This window comes from Neodiprion fabricii, chromosome 5, assembly GCF_021155785.1.
Source record: "Neodiprion fabricii isolate iyNeoFabr1 chromosome 5, iyNeoFabr1.1, whole genome shotgun sequence".
NCBI lineage: Eukaryota > Metazoa > Arthropoda > Insecta > Hymenoptera > Diprionidae > Neodiprion > Neodiprion fabricii.
The window spans coordinates 27,090,932-27,108,821 of NC_060243.1; the positions used below are offsets into that span (position 1 = coordinate 27,090,932).

Consider the following 17,890-nt stretch of genomic DNA (forward strand, 5'->3'; position numbering starts at 1 on the left):
CGTGAGTGCCGTGGAGGAAATCTCGGGTCGAATCAGCTCCGAGCTCGTGCTGCATCCTGATGCTTTTAGCCTTCTTCTCGCTCGTCAAATCAGATCAGACAAAGTTGCATTTAACTGGATCCTAACCGCTCTGCAGGTAAGTCGAAAACCTGATAACCATCACGGGCCGCAGCTTCTTCTGCGTCTTGTTTAGCCTTCGGAGGTTAGACGTCGCGTCGATTATCGTTCGCATTATTTTAACCCTCGTTTGCTTCGCTGATCCAGTCCCGGTTGAAAAAAACCGCAAGTTAAACGGAATTACGGACCAGTGAAGAAACGTTCGAAAATTATATCTTGTGTCAGTTCCATCCCTCAAACTCGAAACTCAAACGACCCCTTCTCTGAATCGGGTTATACCCGCGGAGTTTTGGATAAATTCATGCAGATTTAAAAGCCTCCTGGATTTTTCCCCATTGCTTTAAACCAAGATCGAATCCCCGCGACGACAGCTAGGCTTCGCAATTTTATTTCCTCCGGGTTACTTTCAATTTCCTCTTGAAACTCTCTTCAGATTTTTATATTCCCTTTTTCTTTCCCTTTTTCCTTTGCACGCTTTTCATTTTTCTTGAAGATAATGCGCCCCTGCTATTTCCACTGATTTGTGATCGTCCTTTATACAATATTGTTATCCTGTTTTCATGTATTTCAAATAAAGTTTAGCATATAAAAATCAACAACTGGCCGGACGAAGTCTTCATTACCTGTTCTTCAAAGGTTACATTCTTACGCTTTGATCAGCAGATTCTGGATCCAGATCTAGATTCGGCACTCGAGCAGTCCTGAATAACGCCAAGAATGCCGATTCTCTTACAAATTCTCTTTCATCTCAGTTAAATATCCCTGTTTTCGTTACTTCCGGTACATGAAAACTTATCGGAAACGACCATACGTTGGAATTATTATAATCCTGGATCGGGGCAATTTGTAGCTTGTACAATTTTATTGTACCTAGTATCGTTACAATGAAACGAGAAGCGGATATTCATTGTCGAGTTTCAAGCTGGGTGGGCGTGAGAGTTCGCCCTTCAAACCGAAAACGAAACCGTTCAAACCTACATATTATCCGCGATTCGTGCGCTGCACACACAGCTGTATAATAGAAATCGGAAATTGTCCACGTGGGATCGATACGCCTAATGTAGCTGCAGGTATGTGTAATGCATTCGTGAAATTTGAAAAACTCTGCAACAGATGCGTGTCTTAATGCTGCAATGATCATAAAGTCCCTCTAGATGACTCTATAACGCAAGGTAACCTTTTACTCGGAAGAAGTGGACCTTGGAATATCCGAATTTGGGTGAATCAGTAGTCATTCTTTGGATGAATGATAAGTTACAGACGATGTGATACTACAAGACGTGACGATGGCCATGAAGTCCTACTAAGTAACTCCATAATGTAAGGCAACTTTTCACTCAGAGAACCAAACCTTGGACTATCTGAAGTTGCTTGATACAGTGTCATTCTCTGAATGAATGATTAGTTGCACACGACGTGATACGATAAGACGTAACGATGGTCATGAAGTTCCTCTATATAGATGACTTCATAATGCAAGGTAACCTTTTACTCGGAAGAAATGGACCTTGGTCTATCCGAAGTTGGTTGAATCTGAGTTACAGATGATGTGATACTATAAGACGCGACGATACTCTGCGACAAAAATTCACGTCGCGTGCCATATCTTCGTAAGAAGATTGTGTGTCGTCGTCGCAGAATGTGTGGTTGCTGCAGGCGAAGAGGATACAGAGTGAGACGATGGTGGATGGTATGGGACAGTTTACGGTGCACACTAACCGGTGCATCATATAACTATACACACACTGGCAGGCAGGAGAGATAAAGGGTGAATTGAAGGGGGGTAGGGAGGTGGACTAGTAGACGTGCAATAAACCTTGTTACAGGTAATTACAGCTGGGAAGCTAAAATCCGCCGCAAGAATCAACCTGGGGAACAATTATCCGACTCACCCCCGTAGCTCGCAACCCCCGAACCTCCTCTCTCGGATGCCGTACAGGACAGGGTGGCGGAGCTTTGACAAAAGCATCCTAAACATCCTGGAAACTTGGGCTTAAACCGCCTTTTATCGAATTAACCCCACCACCGCGAGTCTTTTGGCCAGCGTTGAGAACCGCTGACACGCCATCATCCCTATACCGCGTTACGATTCGCGGAGGTTTTAACCCGGCCTTTTCCCATTGGACCAAACCGAAACGCCCATTTGCTCGCGGGTCTGCCCTCCCTTTCACCCTGAGAACAACTCCGCAGGATAACCGACGAGCTTCTAGGCACGCTAGTTGCTCGCTGGCTGAAGGCACGATCGCCGAGAGAAACCCGCCCACGAACGAAAACCAACGCAGAGGTTTTAAAATCAACTCGACATCGCCGCGTGCCACGAGTTCAAGAAACGAAGACCGAACCAACCAAGAGTGGTAGAATCGTCGTCCTTACCGTTCCTGCGGGAGGACCTTCACCTACTTTTTATCCAGCACGAGATTGGATATGGATTCTTAGTCCTTGAACAGAGGATCGAATAGTCGCAGTGTTTTTTCAAACCCAGTGAGCGAACTTGTTTACCAGTGACTTAGGAGTGGTCCATGATAAGTACCAACGAAATCGCAGCAAAGACATGGTGCTGAAATTATGGACACGCGCTGAAGCCGACTGTTACCAGTGAGACGGTAGAAAGCACGGAGTTATAATATAAAATTTTGTGCGGAGAAAGATTTTACTTTAGTTTTCTTTTTTATTTTTCTTTGAGTTCAATCTCGTTCCTTCGTAGTATCGAAGACGCTGACGATGATGATGATGATTTGACGCCTATACCAGTAACGAGTGAGCGCTGATGTGACGGGGTCGAGAAGAGATCAAAAAGTGTTCATGCCGCGCGGCTATCACCTCTAGACTGTCAGGAGGACTGAATTCGACGTCATGGATTCTCATCAGCTTGTCGAGACCGCGTCTCAGAACAGCCAGGACATAACGATTCAGCAAAAACCGGCGAGCAGCACTCCGAGGCACAGCATCGACGCCATCCTTGGACTTGCTGGACGAAAAAGGAGCGCGCAGGATATGGAGGAGGGATCGAGGGAGCACGAGACTAACGGTACCTTGTCAATTGACGCATCTTCAGCTCTGACTAACTTACCAAAAACCCCCCAGAACCGTTGGCTCCAGGGTCGTGCGTATGCATCGCGGCACCACCGACGGCCGGCGTCGCGGCGCCACGCGACTTCCTTCTTCCTGCACCCCGCCTCTTATCCGGCAATGCGCGCCGTTCCTCGTCCACCCCCGTAAAACTCCCCAAAATCATTGCAGAAACGGATTACTGTTAGACCGGATGCCGCGCCGTGAGCACCCCGGCATCCCCCGGGACCTTGTTAGGCGAGGAACGAATTCTCCGGCTCAGTCAATTCACCGGCTCTGGTTACTTTCGGCGGATACCTACCCTAACCCCCTAGCCCCGTGTTTCCCGTCAATTTGGTGTTTATTGATGCCATAGAGTTACTCTCGACGGTATTTGGTCCACCAATTTTCATCCCATTCGTTTTAGGAATGATGAAAGTTATCGTTTTTTCAATCACGGAGGTGAATTTAATCACACCACGATTTTTTAAATTGTTTATTATTGTATAGGAGTAATTTTGGATTCACTTAATTTCCGATAAAGAAAAAAAAAAAGGAAAAGAAATTGACTGAGGAAACGAATTTGAGATCATTAATTTCCCAATGATAGATTCTTATCTGAAAAATAAGCAGAACGGATAAAAGTACCTGTATAGTTTTAACCGATGGCAAACTAGAGGTAGTTGCACAAATTCAATTATCCTACATTTGCATTCATTAGTTCATTGTTAATTCATTTTACAATCAGTGTCTCAAGCAATACGATTGAGATTAAAATATATTCTTCACACCTGATTGAAAGATTTCTAAAAACCATGTGACCAGACGACTTGTTTCAAATTTGTCCGAAAACCAAGTGTCCAAAAGCTGAAATACATCCACTTTCCGAATCTCGTCCGCGCATTGAAAAACGCTTCCATGTTAAAGTAGCCTAGTTGTACAAAAACTGGACTTTCATATACGTGATAAAAAGATTGTAAAATATTTTGAAAGTATCTGTAAAGCGTTTGGAGAAACGTTTTTGTTTTTGTTTTTTTTTTTTTTTTTTTTAACGAACATTGTAGCCAAAATCGTAAACATTCAAAGTAACTACGTTTGCTGGCAAAATCTTCAATTATTTTGTGAATAAATTTCGATAAATGGGGAGAGAGATTTTTTTTAAATACGTTTTCTAATATGTCAAATGTTTATTTCTCGGTTCCCCCGGGAGAATAGACTCGTCAATAAAGCGAACCAGACCTCTTGCCGCGGCGAAGGGTGCGGGGGTGGTTAACGTGTATAATAAAATTTGTGTGGGTATAAAGTAAACCCGGTAAACCCCGTGATCACGTACTTATTACACGCCAACCAGCAATCCATGCAGGGCGTGTAACCCCGTTGTGTATACCATATTCTATGGTGTAGGAATCGTTAGCGGCGTCGCTCGGTGGCGGCTGGGTTACCTCGTCCATGGATATAGCGTGTAATTGAAAAATCGTTGCTATCAACGGATCTTTCGACCTGCCGAACAATTAGCCGACACGCGACTCACTGACTGACTGACTGACCGACTGACTGCCTCACTGACTCTGCTCAACGAACGCGAAGCGTTCCGTCTTTCCTTTTTTTTTTCTTTTTTTTTTTTCAATTTTCACATCATCGCCGACACTCCAAAACTTATCTCGAGTTTTCATCGAGTTTTCAATGCCAATCGTTCGCAACTCAACGAACCATTTTTATTTTTTTTTTAACACAGATTTCGGAGAGGTTCCAAAATTGGGAATAATCTTTATTCATCTGTATATATATATATATATATATTCACTTCGACGATTTCGAAAAGTTTCATTCGACATACGAAAACGGTATAGTGGCACAATTTTGTTTTTTTTTGTTTTTTTTTGCGGCGTTAATTAGTATCTTTGAAAAAAGAAAACAACGTATCACAACAATCTGCATTCAGAAATGTTGTACAAAATGTATACACATTTTTTGGAACACGTTGTTTTTTTTTTTTCAAATCTTCACCCATGCTTACAAAGTTCAGAACTACAGTTTGAATAAACTCGTGAGAAACATGTCGGTTCATTTAACGCAGCATTTTCGTGAGCTTGATTTTAAAAATTTAACTCAACCACTTTGTAAATTCGTTGCTTGAAAGAAAAAAAAAAAAAATTCGGGAATCATTTTGAACGCGTACCGGAGTTGGAAAAGTGATATGAAAAATGGAACGGCTTATTTATATTACATACACGCTGATTACGGTGTATCTGCTAACATTTTTCTCTTGTCACGCGTGACAACAATCCCCTTGTATACCTATACAACTTACACGGGGGTTGAAACTCGCTACCCGCTGCATGCTCCTGCAGCAAGAACCGTGCATTCATTACCGATACGTAACCGGAAACGAAGTAAAAAGTATGTAAATTAATTGTAATGAATTGAAAGACCTCTAAGCACAACCGCGTACAAGCGTCCGATTTTATTATTATTATTGTTGTTGTTGTTATTATTATTATTTGTACTTTGGTAAATGTACACAAATTCGTACATCTGGGTAAAAAGTATTCATTTCGGTTACGATTTGTATTTTTTTTTTTTCCTCCCGAGCAGTTGACTTATGATTTTTGACATTTTCATCGAATTTTGTGGATGAATTTCGTTTTCATGTTTTCATCTCTTTCTCTTTTTTTTTTTTTCTTGTTTAAGATCCAGAATTCACAGTTCCTGCAATTTTGTAACGCGTGTCAGTTTAATTCCTTATGCATAAAATGACGGTATAATTTGTTTAAAATAGCTCGGAAAAGTGACAGCAGTTTAATGCGATTTTTATTAATAATTAGGCAAAAGCGGTGTCGCACGGTAAAGAGAAAAGCTCAACGTGTATAAGCGTGTGTTCGTACTATTTGACGCCGCAATAACCTGTGAATAGCTATTTAAATTAATTATACTCGCTGCTGCGGTTTTCTGTGCCATGCGCCAGTCGCCGGGTCTTCCGCCACCGTGATTAGAAATTAATTATTAATCAAGAAACGCTTATCATCAATTCTGTACCGTAATACAGCTCACAGACGTTTTAATAGCGTTGATAAATTTTGTACCATGTATTTATTTTATCAACGACATTTTCTTCAGTTTCTATACCGAGTTTTCTGTTAAATTTTTTCCTTCGTCCGTTTTCTCGTCACTTATTTTTTCCGAAAACGTTGAATCCGGGATTGTTCAGGGTTTCTCTCGGTGTTTTCGAATTGTTATTTGACCCTTTTCTTTTTCTTCGATTTTTAAGAAGTAAATTACGAACGGTTTCTTCTACACCTGCATTGAAAGACCAGTGAGTGGGTATCCAACAGGCGTCTGTGATAATTGCCTTTTAATTGTCCGCATGGTTAATTAGCGTCGAAAGATTGTAGCTGTGTTTAGAATTAAGAAGGACAGAGGAGGAAAAAAGAAGGCAATGATGGTATAGACGGGCTGACGCGGCGTGGACAAAAACGACGAGTTGAAAAAACTGCCTGGTGGTTAACTAAGACTCAATCTTGTACGACTAATCGAATTACCATTAATTATGATAATCAACGCGCCAAGGTGGAACGAGGGAAAAAAGAAACAAAACCGTTGTTTTTTTTTTCCTCTCGTCTAATCTTCCTTTTCATAAAGAGTGAGGAAAAAAGACGACCCGTCGACGTTGATATACGTGAAAATACAAAAAGATGAGGAAAGAGATTAAAAAGAAACGAAAAAAAAAAAAAAATAAAACATGCTCATCCAAGGACCAAGGAACAGCGAGAGGAGAAAAGAAAGATGGAAACGCAAAGAAGACAAAACGGAACAACCGCATTTATCCTCGAGCCAATACGCGCATGTACAAAACGCATATGTAATATGTGATAAAATAAAAGCATGAGATTCAAAAAACGAAACAAGATGAAAGAAGAAGAAGAAGAAGAAGAAGAAGGAGAAGCGAGAGAAGTAGAAAAAAAGTAACCAAGAGTTAAAAAAAAAAAAGAAAAAACTTGATGAAAAAAAGAAAACACGTTCTTAAGCCTGTCGCTTCTTAAGAGCTGCTACTAATGGACCGAGGAACCTTTTTTTCCGTCATTTTTTTTTCTTTTCTCCTCTCCTCTCCTTCTCTTCCATCTCGGTTTTTTTCCTTTCCTTTTCTTCAATCTTGAAACTGGCTGTCGAACGCCAACACGAGCAACGATCACCCCGGTAATCGGCATGTAACAAGAAATACGCGCGAGTCTCTTGACGACGTTACAAGCAATTAGCGACGATGGTTGTATCAAAGTCACGGAATTCGGTATGGCAGTTCGATAAAAATTGCGTGCCATTCGTGTGTTTTAAATAAAACTAACAACAATCAGCGATGATCGAACTTGAGATGCGGAGAGATGAGTAGATCAGAACAGCGAAAGGATCAACCGATGAATCCAGTCTATGTTTGTTTACACTGAGAAAAATTTCATTTCTTACAGTAACTAGAAAAATTTAGCAAAACAGGTATCGTTAAAAAAAAGTGTTTTTTTGGTAATTGCAACGCAAAATCAGTTTGTGAGGTTTACTCTACTTTTTCAGTTAAACAAGGCTTTAACGTCAATTTATCGTTGCATAAGGGTTAAATTTTCGCAACAGTTGCAAGAAAATATAGCAACAGTGATCGTAATGAGAAAGAATAGTAACGGATACTAGACTTTTCGGTAACAGCTATGTAAATAATTTTCATTTTCTACCTAGAACTATATTTTTCTATTGTGGTGAAAAATGAAAACAGTTAAGGACTGAGCGGTAACCGGAACTAAAAATTTTTCTCAGTGTATGTTTCCTAGCCACCCGGTAATTTGGCGTCGTCGAAACTTTTCTCCAACCCTCGCCTCGTTACCGGCCGCCTGAAACGTATGAGTATCAACAAAAAAGGGCAACAATGAATCATACTTAATTAGAGCGATAACGACTGAAATTAAGTACACAGGACTCGCGGTTCGCACGATATCCGCTAATTCCAAGCCCGCCTGTACGTGTATATAGATACTTGTACATGTGTAAATATCATACTCTCCATCTCCCGTGGGCTTGAAAACTTGATACGACCATAACCCGTATCACGAGTCGTAGGAAGGGGACGTAATGAAAGCGGAGAAAAGTAAAACACAAGACGTAAAAACGAAAATAGCCCCGTTGGATACATACAAGTGCACATGGCATAGCGCGATGAGGTTTATAAAGTCACGGCTGCGGCTGCAACTAACTACGAATTGTCGTTCAACGCTACAATACCGTTTGTATTCCGAGGGGTGGAAATACGATTGGTTCCCGGTATCCGGCATTTTCACCTTCAGCCTCTTACTAGTGGTAAAACGTTAAGCCGCCTGCAATCGCGTCGTTGCAATCTCACCTCGTACGGTTTTCATCCTCCTAATTGACTCGCGATGTCGAGTCCATGGCTACCCATCACCGCACATGTGGTGCAGGATGGCTAAATAGCGGCGAACATGGATCGAGAAAACGAGACCATTTGCACCAGATCAATAAGAGAGTCACACGTAATGCGTATAACTCGTAATACGATTCGACACCATGCCGGGGGACTGTCTAGTCGGCACTTACGTGAGCTGAAAAACATCGCGAGTAACCCGGCCAGTCAGTCACTCACTCACTCACTCCGCAGAGTGTGCAGGCAGGTACCTGGCCAGAAACAAATGGGGCTAAAATTACAGGTAATTGGACAAACCTGGGCTCGCAATGTCACGCGATATTCTCCGACAGGCGACGATGATCAGCTTCTGTAAGTGCAGGTACACGTTGTTAGAAAACATTGTTCGGTCAGTTTCCAACCATCATGTGGTGCGTCAGAACGGTGAATCGTTGGTGAGGAGTTTTGCGATTTTCTGTGGGACCATCCATGGGTTTCATTGATGATAAACTTGTTCCAAGGTTCGTGTGATCCAGTCTGCACAGCGACGGAAGTTTGAGCATTTATTGAGTGAATGAACTGGAGAGAGAGAGAAGGAGAGTTGAGGGTGGGATCGGGAAGGTGGGAGAAGAGATAGGTGAAAACCAAGCCGGAGGGAATGTATGGGAAACACGCAGTTAGGGCTTATCGAAGCGTCAATATTAATCGCAGCAATTATAAACCAATTGCTAATGGCTTTGCGATTTACACTAATTCAAATACGTACACCACGCCAGTCTCCAGCTCCCTAGCTCGATACGCCACCACCGCCAACACCACCACCGTCCCCTTCGCGCTCCGGTGTCGTGTTCCTAATTATCGATTAGAACAATCTGCATCCATAACTGTACGTGCGGATTCCACGTACACAGGGACGATCCATGCTATTGGGAAATGCTCGAATCGTGAATCAAAGTCACGGCGAACCAGGGTCAGCGTGATTTTGGTCTCGGAAGAAGAGCGCGATGAGAGGACGCACGTTTGTTCGGACCACGTCGAGGTTGTGGACGTCCTGTCCGCCTGTCCATGGGAAGAAGACAAATTTAGTAATCCTCTTTGGCCCTCTTTGGTCGGCTGGCTAATCCCTCTGTGTCACGGCTTGTTCTTTTTATTCCCGATGGACCTTTTTTCACTCCTTCCTCTCCGATCCTCCGATCGTCTTGGCTCGACTCGAATCGACTCTCTTCTTCCTGTCCTCCCACGCCACTCAGGGAAATTAGATTGCGGATTAAGTGACGATCGACAGCCGCGCGAAGAGTTGGATGATTGGAAATAAAATTAGTCGCGGTACCGACCTGCGGAGTAGCAAAGGTGCGTGAATGGTTTCCGATTTAGAAACGAGGAACCGCCGTTCTCCACTGTCGCCGCTAGGCTCAACGCTAGTCTCGAGCTTCAAGTTTTGCGTCAATTAGTAACGGTAATTACCGCGAGCGGCGGTAGATAGTTTGCTTTTTGTTGATCGTTGACGAAGCTGTAATTAATAAGCTGCCAGCCAAGTTTAATCCGGTTAACTCGCTAGCGTTCAAACTCGTTATATTTCAGGCACATCCCTTCCCTCCTCCTTCATCCCCCTCTTCCTTCCTTCCTTCGTACCTCTATCCCCCGTACCTATCACGAATTAACGCTCGGCATTCAGGAATTATATACGCGCCGTGTGTGCACGTGTACCAACACTTCTACGGAACCGAACGCAAACCGACGCGTACACTTTGGTGAACGGATTAAGTTGTCATAGCGTCGAAGATCGGAGAAAGATGCGAGGAAAAAATATGATCGTCGATTTGAGTGAACCTGTGAAATTCAGATTTCACTGCAACATTCATCGGAACCGTGAACAGTTCAAGTTTTTCAATTCAATTTCAATTTCTTCAAGTCTTCAATGATACTTTTGCAGCTTTTCCCATCAGTCATAAAATTGCTCCTTGAAATGCAAAACAACTTTTGAATCTTGAAAGAAAATCTAAAGTCAGTCGGAGAGAGAATATTGCTCGTTCAACGGGTATTGAAAGTTTATCCAATAATTCAGAGCCGTGACAGTTGAGAAGGAACACGAAGCTATCGAGTTTAAAACTGGTAACACCTTGCGGACCAAAAACGTTGGTACGAATCAACGGGTTCAGGACGTGCATAAAGCAATATGTACGAAAGGAGATGACGGACGTCGATAACCCATTAGAGTTGTTTATCGAATTAACGTTTTTGCCTCAGCAAGAGATGCTAGCCGACCAATCCGGTCAGTCAGTCAGTCAGTCAGTCAGTCAGTTAGTCAGTCCGGTACGGTTCGACGAGTGTTTCGGTCCTCCTTTTTCCCTTCATAATGTATCTTTATTTTATTTGGCCCTCAATAGCCGACTTCTATATACGCCGCGTCTGCAGGGGAGCCGCGGAGATTGAGTCGTCTGAAAACGGTCATGGTGCCGAAGCATCGTCATCATCGTGATCGAAGGAAACGGCAGCAAGCAAGGAAGCATGCCAGCAGCGAATGGTAAATTTATCAGAGATCAGTGTTGGCCCATTAGAGTCACTGCCCACTGCCCACTGGAAGTCGAAGCGCTGGCTCGTCTCTCCGTCCATTAAGTTATCTATTCGTGTCAATCTCTTAAGTAGCTAGAGACCGAACTAGGGGCCCTTTATAACCGAGATATAGATCACCTGCGGTGGGCTCGCGGACCTCGAGTTTCGGCACATCTCGGGAGGAATGGAAGAAGTAGAAGAAGAAGAAGAAGAAGAAGAAGAAGAAGAAGAAGGCTGCAACATTTTCCCGGCGTGCTGCACCACGGAGAGGAATCGAGAAGGGGTTGAAGGTCCGAAATCTGGTTACGTGGACGGTTACCACAGCTCTTCGTATAGTCGAGCTGACGTTGTATCCGGCGCTTGACTGCCTGCCGGGATACCGTTCGTGGGTATCGATTGTTGTTGGTAATTAAGTCGCATAGTGACACGTCAATCAGAACGTGAGCCGAGGTTATTAGGCCGTTGATTAACAAGCCTGTCTATACGTATACTGTTGGTACGGCTAGATCCTGCGCACGAAGATCCGCGCTTCCACGTCCGTGTAACCGGGCTCAGCAACCACACTCCACCCATTTAGTCCGTAGACGCGCCAACCTCGGCTGGATACAGTCGCCCGTAAGCAACCCTATTATCTCCACCACAAGTGGATGTAATGCAGTATAAAGCCCGCCCCGAGAACATTAATTACAGGGCTAATAAGCTGGCGAACAGCATCTTACACATCGGACCAATCCGACGTCGTGGGATCGGATCCCGATTCAAACTCGCCGACCTCCGGTTGCCTGCTTCTTATTTTCATCGTTTTATCGGCGAAAGTCAGAATACGATTGGCCTTCGTTTCCACGGTCGAGTTCCAGCGAAGTACGATAAGAGGACTTTGTTCTCCCGGACCCGAAGAGTCGGGAACTAACCGAAAGACCTCAAATCGTTGTTCTTGGAGACAGCTCCTTCCGCTTTGATTTTATCCGTCATGATTGTATCACGAATCCTGACTTTAACTTGACGACGATCAGTTCAAGACCAAAGTCTGACCTAAGATTTGACTTCACTTGGTCCTCGTTTCATTTTCAGGAGAGAACAGTTGCAACTCGACGGGGGGCGGAAGCGATGAGGAATTGGGAACCGGATGCGGATCTGACGACCTAACCGGAAGCAGTGGTAAGAAGAAGCACCGTCGCAACAGAACTACCTTCACAACCTACCAGCTACACGAGCTCGAAAGAGCTTTTGAGAAGTCCCACTACCCGGACGTCTACTCGAGGGAGGACCTGGCGATGAAGGTCAATCTGCCAGAGGTCCGGGTCCAGGTAAGCGGTCTTTCCTTTACAACCACTCTCGCCATTCCTACCTGAACCGTTTATCGTCGTCAGGAATCGAGTTGTGCAAATCGCGATCACCGAATCCATGTCCACCAACTTCGGTGGTCTTGCAGTCCGGAGTACCTCTAAACTTTACGGAACCATCGCCGGCATTTGGAATTATGTGCGGCAGAATTGGAATGGAAATATTTTTTTCGCGTGTAGACACCGTTCGCTGTTTTTATATCATACATAAGTATATCCGGTTTCGTTTCAAGTCACGAAAGCAATTTCAGGGGAACGAATTATTCGTTCTCGTTTCTAAAGTTGGACAAGTACCGTGGAGCAGGATCGTATCAAGTATAATTGGACCCTGTGACCGAACTATGCGCTTTTTAGGCCAGACATCAGAGTCCAGTCGCACAGACCATCGCGACTCGTTTCACGATAATCGGTCGGTCTGTGCTTTATTCTTTCGTCAAGAGATCAACTGACTGTAGGAATAGTACGTCGAGCTGCGTGATTGTGAGCAATGCGTTTGGGACTCGGAGAGAGAGAAAGAGAGCGAGAGAGAGAGCGAGGGAGAGAGAGGAAAACGAGATAGGTAAATGTCAAACTAAGCTATTACGTTAAGCACCGTTTTTCGGTGGGTGCGTGACACGTAAGGATTTACCATTGATTTATTCCACCGCATAACACAGAGAGAAGTACCGATACTCCGCACTGTGGTTCATTCCCCATGGATGAAAATACACGTGTGTAGTTTGGTAATATTTTTTTTTATTTTTTTTTTTTATTTTTTCAACTTACGATACGTGAATTGCGACCTCACACGCGTTGGTTTGTAATACATCAAAATCTATTTTAGAAGTTGCGTATGCACACATAAGATGCACGTTCATCTATCACGTAACTAATTTTATTTTCTACAATATCCATCTCGGATTCATTTCTCTTGACTCACACTTGCTTATCTCCAAATAGTTTATCGTGATATCGATGAAAACGTTTCCAAATCTGGTATTCTTCAAGTGTCTCAAATAGAACAATGCGTCTATGTAAACATAAAACCTACAAACAAAGTTGTTCATACGTTAATGCAACCACGTTGCTTATCTACGTGAAAACCAAAGCAAGAATGAATTGGCGATACGTTCATTTCATCGAATGAAACGTGCAATGGAAACCAGTATTGATTGCACGATTCTACAGACGCACATTCATTCGAATGTGGACACTGTGTCTGTAACATTCAGTATCGAATCAGTTACGCGTAATATCGTAGACGGAGCCCTTGTTGATATTTTTTTCTTCTCCGCTCGTATTCGAGAAGCTTCAGTAAGTTGTAAGACTCGTTAATCCAGTACGAAACCAACCGTGGAACGGACCGGTCGACGAATGTAAAATCGGCTGTGCGAAATTCTGTGACGTAAAATCGGTGTTGTGCCGAAGTTAGTGACGTTGTTTTTCTGACGCACGATGACAAGTTGATGCAAAATTGATATTCTCGAGTGCATTGTGATGGTGAAAATTAGCAATAAATATCTCGGAACGGATTCGTTTGATCCTTCACCTTCTAGTTTATCACAATCCTTTGGGTGTTTCGATAATTTTTCGGAATTATACAACTTTGATCGTTACAAACGTTGATTCATTTTTGGTTATCAGTTTCCATCTAATTGTAAGTTCGAGTCTCGGCTGCCTGATCATTGACGTTATTTCAATTTTTATATATCAGCGATGGGCGTTCTAACGTTAATTCGAATAAGTTAATGACGTTCGAAAGTCAAACTTTTGTGAAATACCTTTAACCCCCAACACTTTCACGGTATTACGGGGATGAAACCGAAGCGGATATTTCTATTTCGAAAAATTTCAACACGTTCGGTTTCTAACTCGCGAGACACAGTGCGGATGTGTTGGACGGTTCGGACTAGGTGCATGTAAGCAAAGCCGACGCGATGCCGGTGTTTCCGTGCTGGCAATCAGGGTTGGGATCAACGGGCGGGCGCAACGGGGGCGACGTATTAAACTAAATTAAATTAATTATGTGCGTGACAACGATAAAAGCAAGCAAGCAAGCAGCAGTCGCGTGCTACAAGGCATCGATTAGCCAACCGAACGCGGCGCGGAGAGGCCGCAACACAGTCGCCAGAATCTGCACCTTTGCCGCTTTGCACGTATACACGTTATGTATCAGGTACGTACGCCGGGTTTTAACCCGTGTAAACCCCTAACAAATCCAATATTCTCAATATCGCGGCGCCGCCGCGGCTCAGTCGAGCAGTCAATTAAAAATAATGAGATCAAAATACGTCTGCGGTACGTGTACGTGTATTATGCATATAGATATAATAACGCACGCCTGTCTGTCTTTCGACAAATTGCTCTTCTCCTACGTCTGCGGTAATAGGCTTACCGCTGGCTTATTGTTAGTTAGCTACCGGCGGTAGATTATGTGGGTGGAAAAAAGAAGAGCGAGGCAGGAATGACAATAATTGTAAAACTGTTGTTCGGTGTTAGAGTAAGCTGCGGCCTAGAGGAACGAATGAGACCAAAAACAAAAAATTTACATATCACGATATACTTGTACACATACATTCTCTAACTTGTGCATCTGTTTTTAAACGCAATTGAAAATTTTTAATTGCTAAACCGACTCGATTACTTTGTTAGAAAAACTTTTTTTCACCCCTCTTTTAGTCCCTCGTGCTGTGTTTTTTTTTTTTTTTTCGTATCTTTTACTGCCCTGAATTGTCTCTTGCTCGATTCCCCTGCACGGTTGTTTTACAGAAAAATTGCATCGCGTTGTAGGAACAGCAAAGAAGTTATATCGCGAGCGAGTTTTTAAAAATTTTTTTTCTTGTTCTCGCGTTACCGCAGTTCGGAAATTGAGTACGGAATTTTGGGAAATTTGTCGCGGCGTGAATTGAGACAGGCGCAATAACGTTTACTTATAGGTAAAAAGCGTATATTAACGAGGCTCGCTTTCACGGCGATCAATGCGTAACAAGCCAATAATGGTAATTTAACTCTGAAATAAAACTAAGTGCCATTTCCTTTCTGTTTTACAAGGGTGAAAGCAACCCTTGCCACGATCTATTATATTACGAGCCAAGTTTCCCCATATTACCCGTACTCACGCGATATTGTACCCAGCTGTAACTCGCGCGATTCGAACCAATGAAAAAGAAATACGGTAACGGGGGAACGAAGCTGAAAAAAACTCGATTCACTGTTTTTTTTTTTTTGTACTCCTTTTCTATTCCTAAATCGACGAAAGTTAACTCTGAGCATATTTACTTTTATCGAATTCAAGTCATTTATACCTATAAAGTAACTGATTGCCAACTGTTTTTCCAGTTCGAACCGATTCGAATGAATATTTCGGTATTTTTTGGATGGTGGAGCAACATTTTTCAAAAGACTTTTAATTTGATTGATTTTTATCGATTTCTAATAATGTCTATAATATGCATTGTATATCTACTGTAGATTACAATATCGAAAAATAAACGCATAAGCTACTGTTCGTAAGAAAAAAGATGTTGAAAAATAGTGTATTGCGTTACAAGTGCGGAAAATGGGCAATTCCCAACGAGTACGAGTCAGATGTCGTCCATACGCGAACACGTGTGACACACGCTATTTTTTCCATTACACGTGAACCATACTTTAATTTGAGAAGCTAACGAATGTAATATGATAATTTAAAAGAAGTAGATCAAGGGCAATTAAGAGGACCAGAGACATAGGCCCGGTTTCGTGAAACCTGATCTAGACGCGCAAACTTCGGGCTGAACTGAGCCCAATGCCGTCACTGGCAGTGCGTGAAGTCCGTGGATAAAATAAAGTTATTAGAAAGTGCAGCTGCGCCAAGAAAGCCCGGGTGTGTAAAATTGAGAATTTCAGCAAAGCGCATGCGCCAGCCTCGTTTTACCGCATTGCTCAAAAATGGAGCACATTACGCACGCTCGGACAGGCTTCAAAAACCTTACTTTCTAAGTATGCGTTGGAAAAAATTAATTTTGAGTAAAAGAAATTCCACAGCTTCGAGAACCTAGTTGAATTTTTGTCCGTTCTAAGCACAAACAATCTGTTTTGTTTGTTCGACGTTTGCTGCAGATGATGAAATCGCTGAACCGTATTTTCTGTTCCGTTTTTTGATTCGGCACATCGATTAAAAATTCTATCGCTTTTGAATTTCTCTTTCCCACATCATTCTCTTCTCCTCTGCCGATATATGTATATATATATATTGGGAATAGTTTTCGATGTTAGAGGATCGTCGAAGCGGGTATAATAGCTTATACGTACACTCATACGTATCACATACCTACCTGTGTACAATAGGGGTGTAGATTGAATTGACCGTGGCGATCGGGGGCTGCTGAGCAAATGGAAATACGTCAAATGAGAGAATGAAAAAACAGAACGAAAAAAAAAAGAAAAAAAAGAAATGAAAGAAACTAGGAAAAAACTAACGAATTGGAAATCTAAAAACGAGGTTTTGATTGATTTTTCGCGGTGAGTCGACTAATTTCGATGCAGATAGATTGGCCACGATGGAAACACCGCGCAGCACGGCACCCTAGCTGCCGGAAGTCGATTCCAGAACGCGGCTCGTCCTGCAATTGCCAATTGACTAAAATTGCAAAAGACTCCAATTTGATTATACCTGCATGCATACGGATAGCCGTGCTACGGTGCCTCTGATGTCCAGTGGGCTGTTTTCATTAGTGACGCGAAATTATTATTACCCGCATCAATAGAAATCGGTGCAGCATACCTTCGGGGTGTGGTAAAATAAGTGATTCGAAAAAACGTCCGATACGTATTCGCTCGGAAAGTCATCGCGTTACTCCTAATCGAATTAGCTATTACGTTATTGTTATTATTATTATTGTGATATTTTCACTATTGTACGAGAAAAATCGTTCGAGAATCTTAACGAACGCTCGTTTGCTACGTAATGTTATATAATACGCGATTGCGCGACCTAGTTCTTAAATAATTGTCGAAGATTTTTCAAACTAGCCGAAATCTCTACGATCGTATTACGGTATCATAGAAATTACCCTAAACAGCAGCTCACCGGCCGCAGCGCCGTTGCTGAGAAGCTTGAACGAAGGGCACCCTTCATATATTGTTGATATTGTTTACCCCGAGGTCGTCGTGGCAACCCGAAACGCACACACGTTCGTCCATCGCCTAAACTTAACTAACCCCTTGTACAACGATTCGGATGTGCATCAGAGCCGATTGCTTCTGTCCGCTGGAGCCGAGACACCGAGCCGTTTGTTATACCGTTTAATTTGCTTTTATTCCAGTCAAATCGCGATCATTATTGCCCGCCTGACGACCGTTTTCCGCACGGAACAACCGCCGCACGTACAATGTTGTGCATGCACTTGCATACACCTACTACTTCGATACACGGTAACGTCGCCTTGGTGTGCAGGTGAGAGACGGGCCGAAC

General features: G+C 43.0%; 1 protein-coding gene across 3 annotated transcripts in view; it reads left to right on the forward strand.

Moving 5' to 3' along the window:
* Nucleotides 1-2,358: 2,358 nt before the first annotated feature.
* The window catches only part of LOC124182833 (retinal homeobox protein Rx1-like), a 32,816-nt gene continuing 17,284 nt past the window's right edge, over nucleotides 2,359-17,890 (forward strand). For 2 of the 3 annotated variants that reach the window (XR_006870871.1, XM_046570581.1), the window contains exons 1-2: nucleotides 2,359-3,145; nucleotides 12,185-12,420. Coding sequence is in view for 2 of the 3 variants with exons in the window: in XM_046570581.1 (XP_046426537.1) it covers nucleotides 2,971-3,145; nucleotides 12,185-12,420 (411 nt within the window). In the remaining variant the exon portion in view is untranslated. The remainder of the gene's footprint in view (nucleotides 3,146-12,184; nucleotides 12,421-17,890) is intronic. The other variant, XM_046570582.1, reaches the window with a different exon arrangement.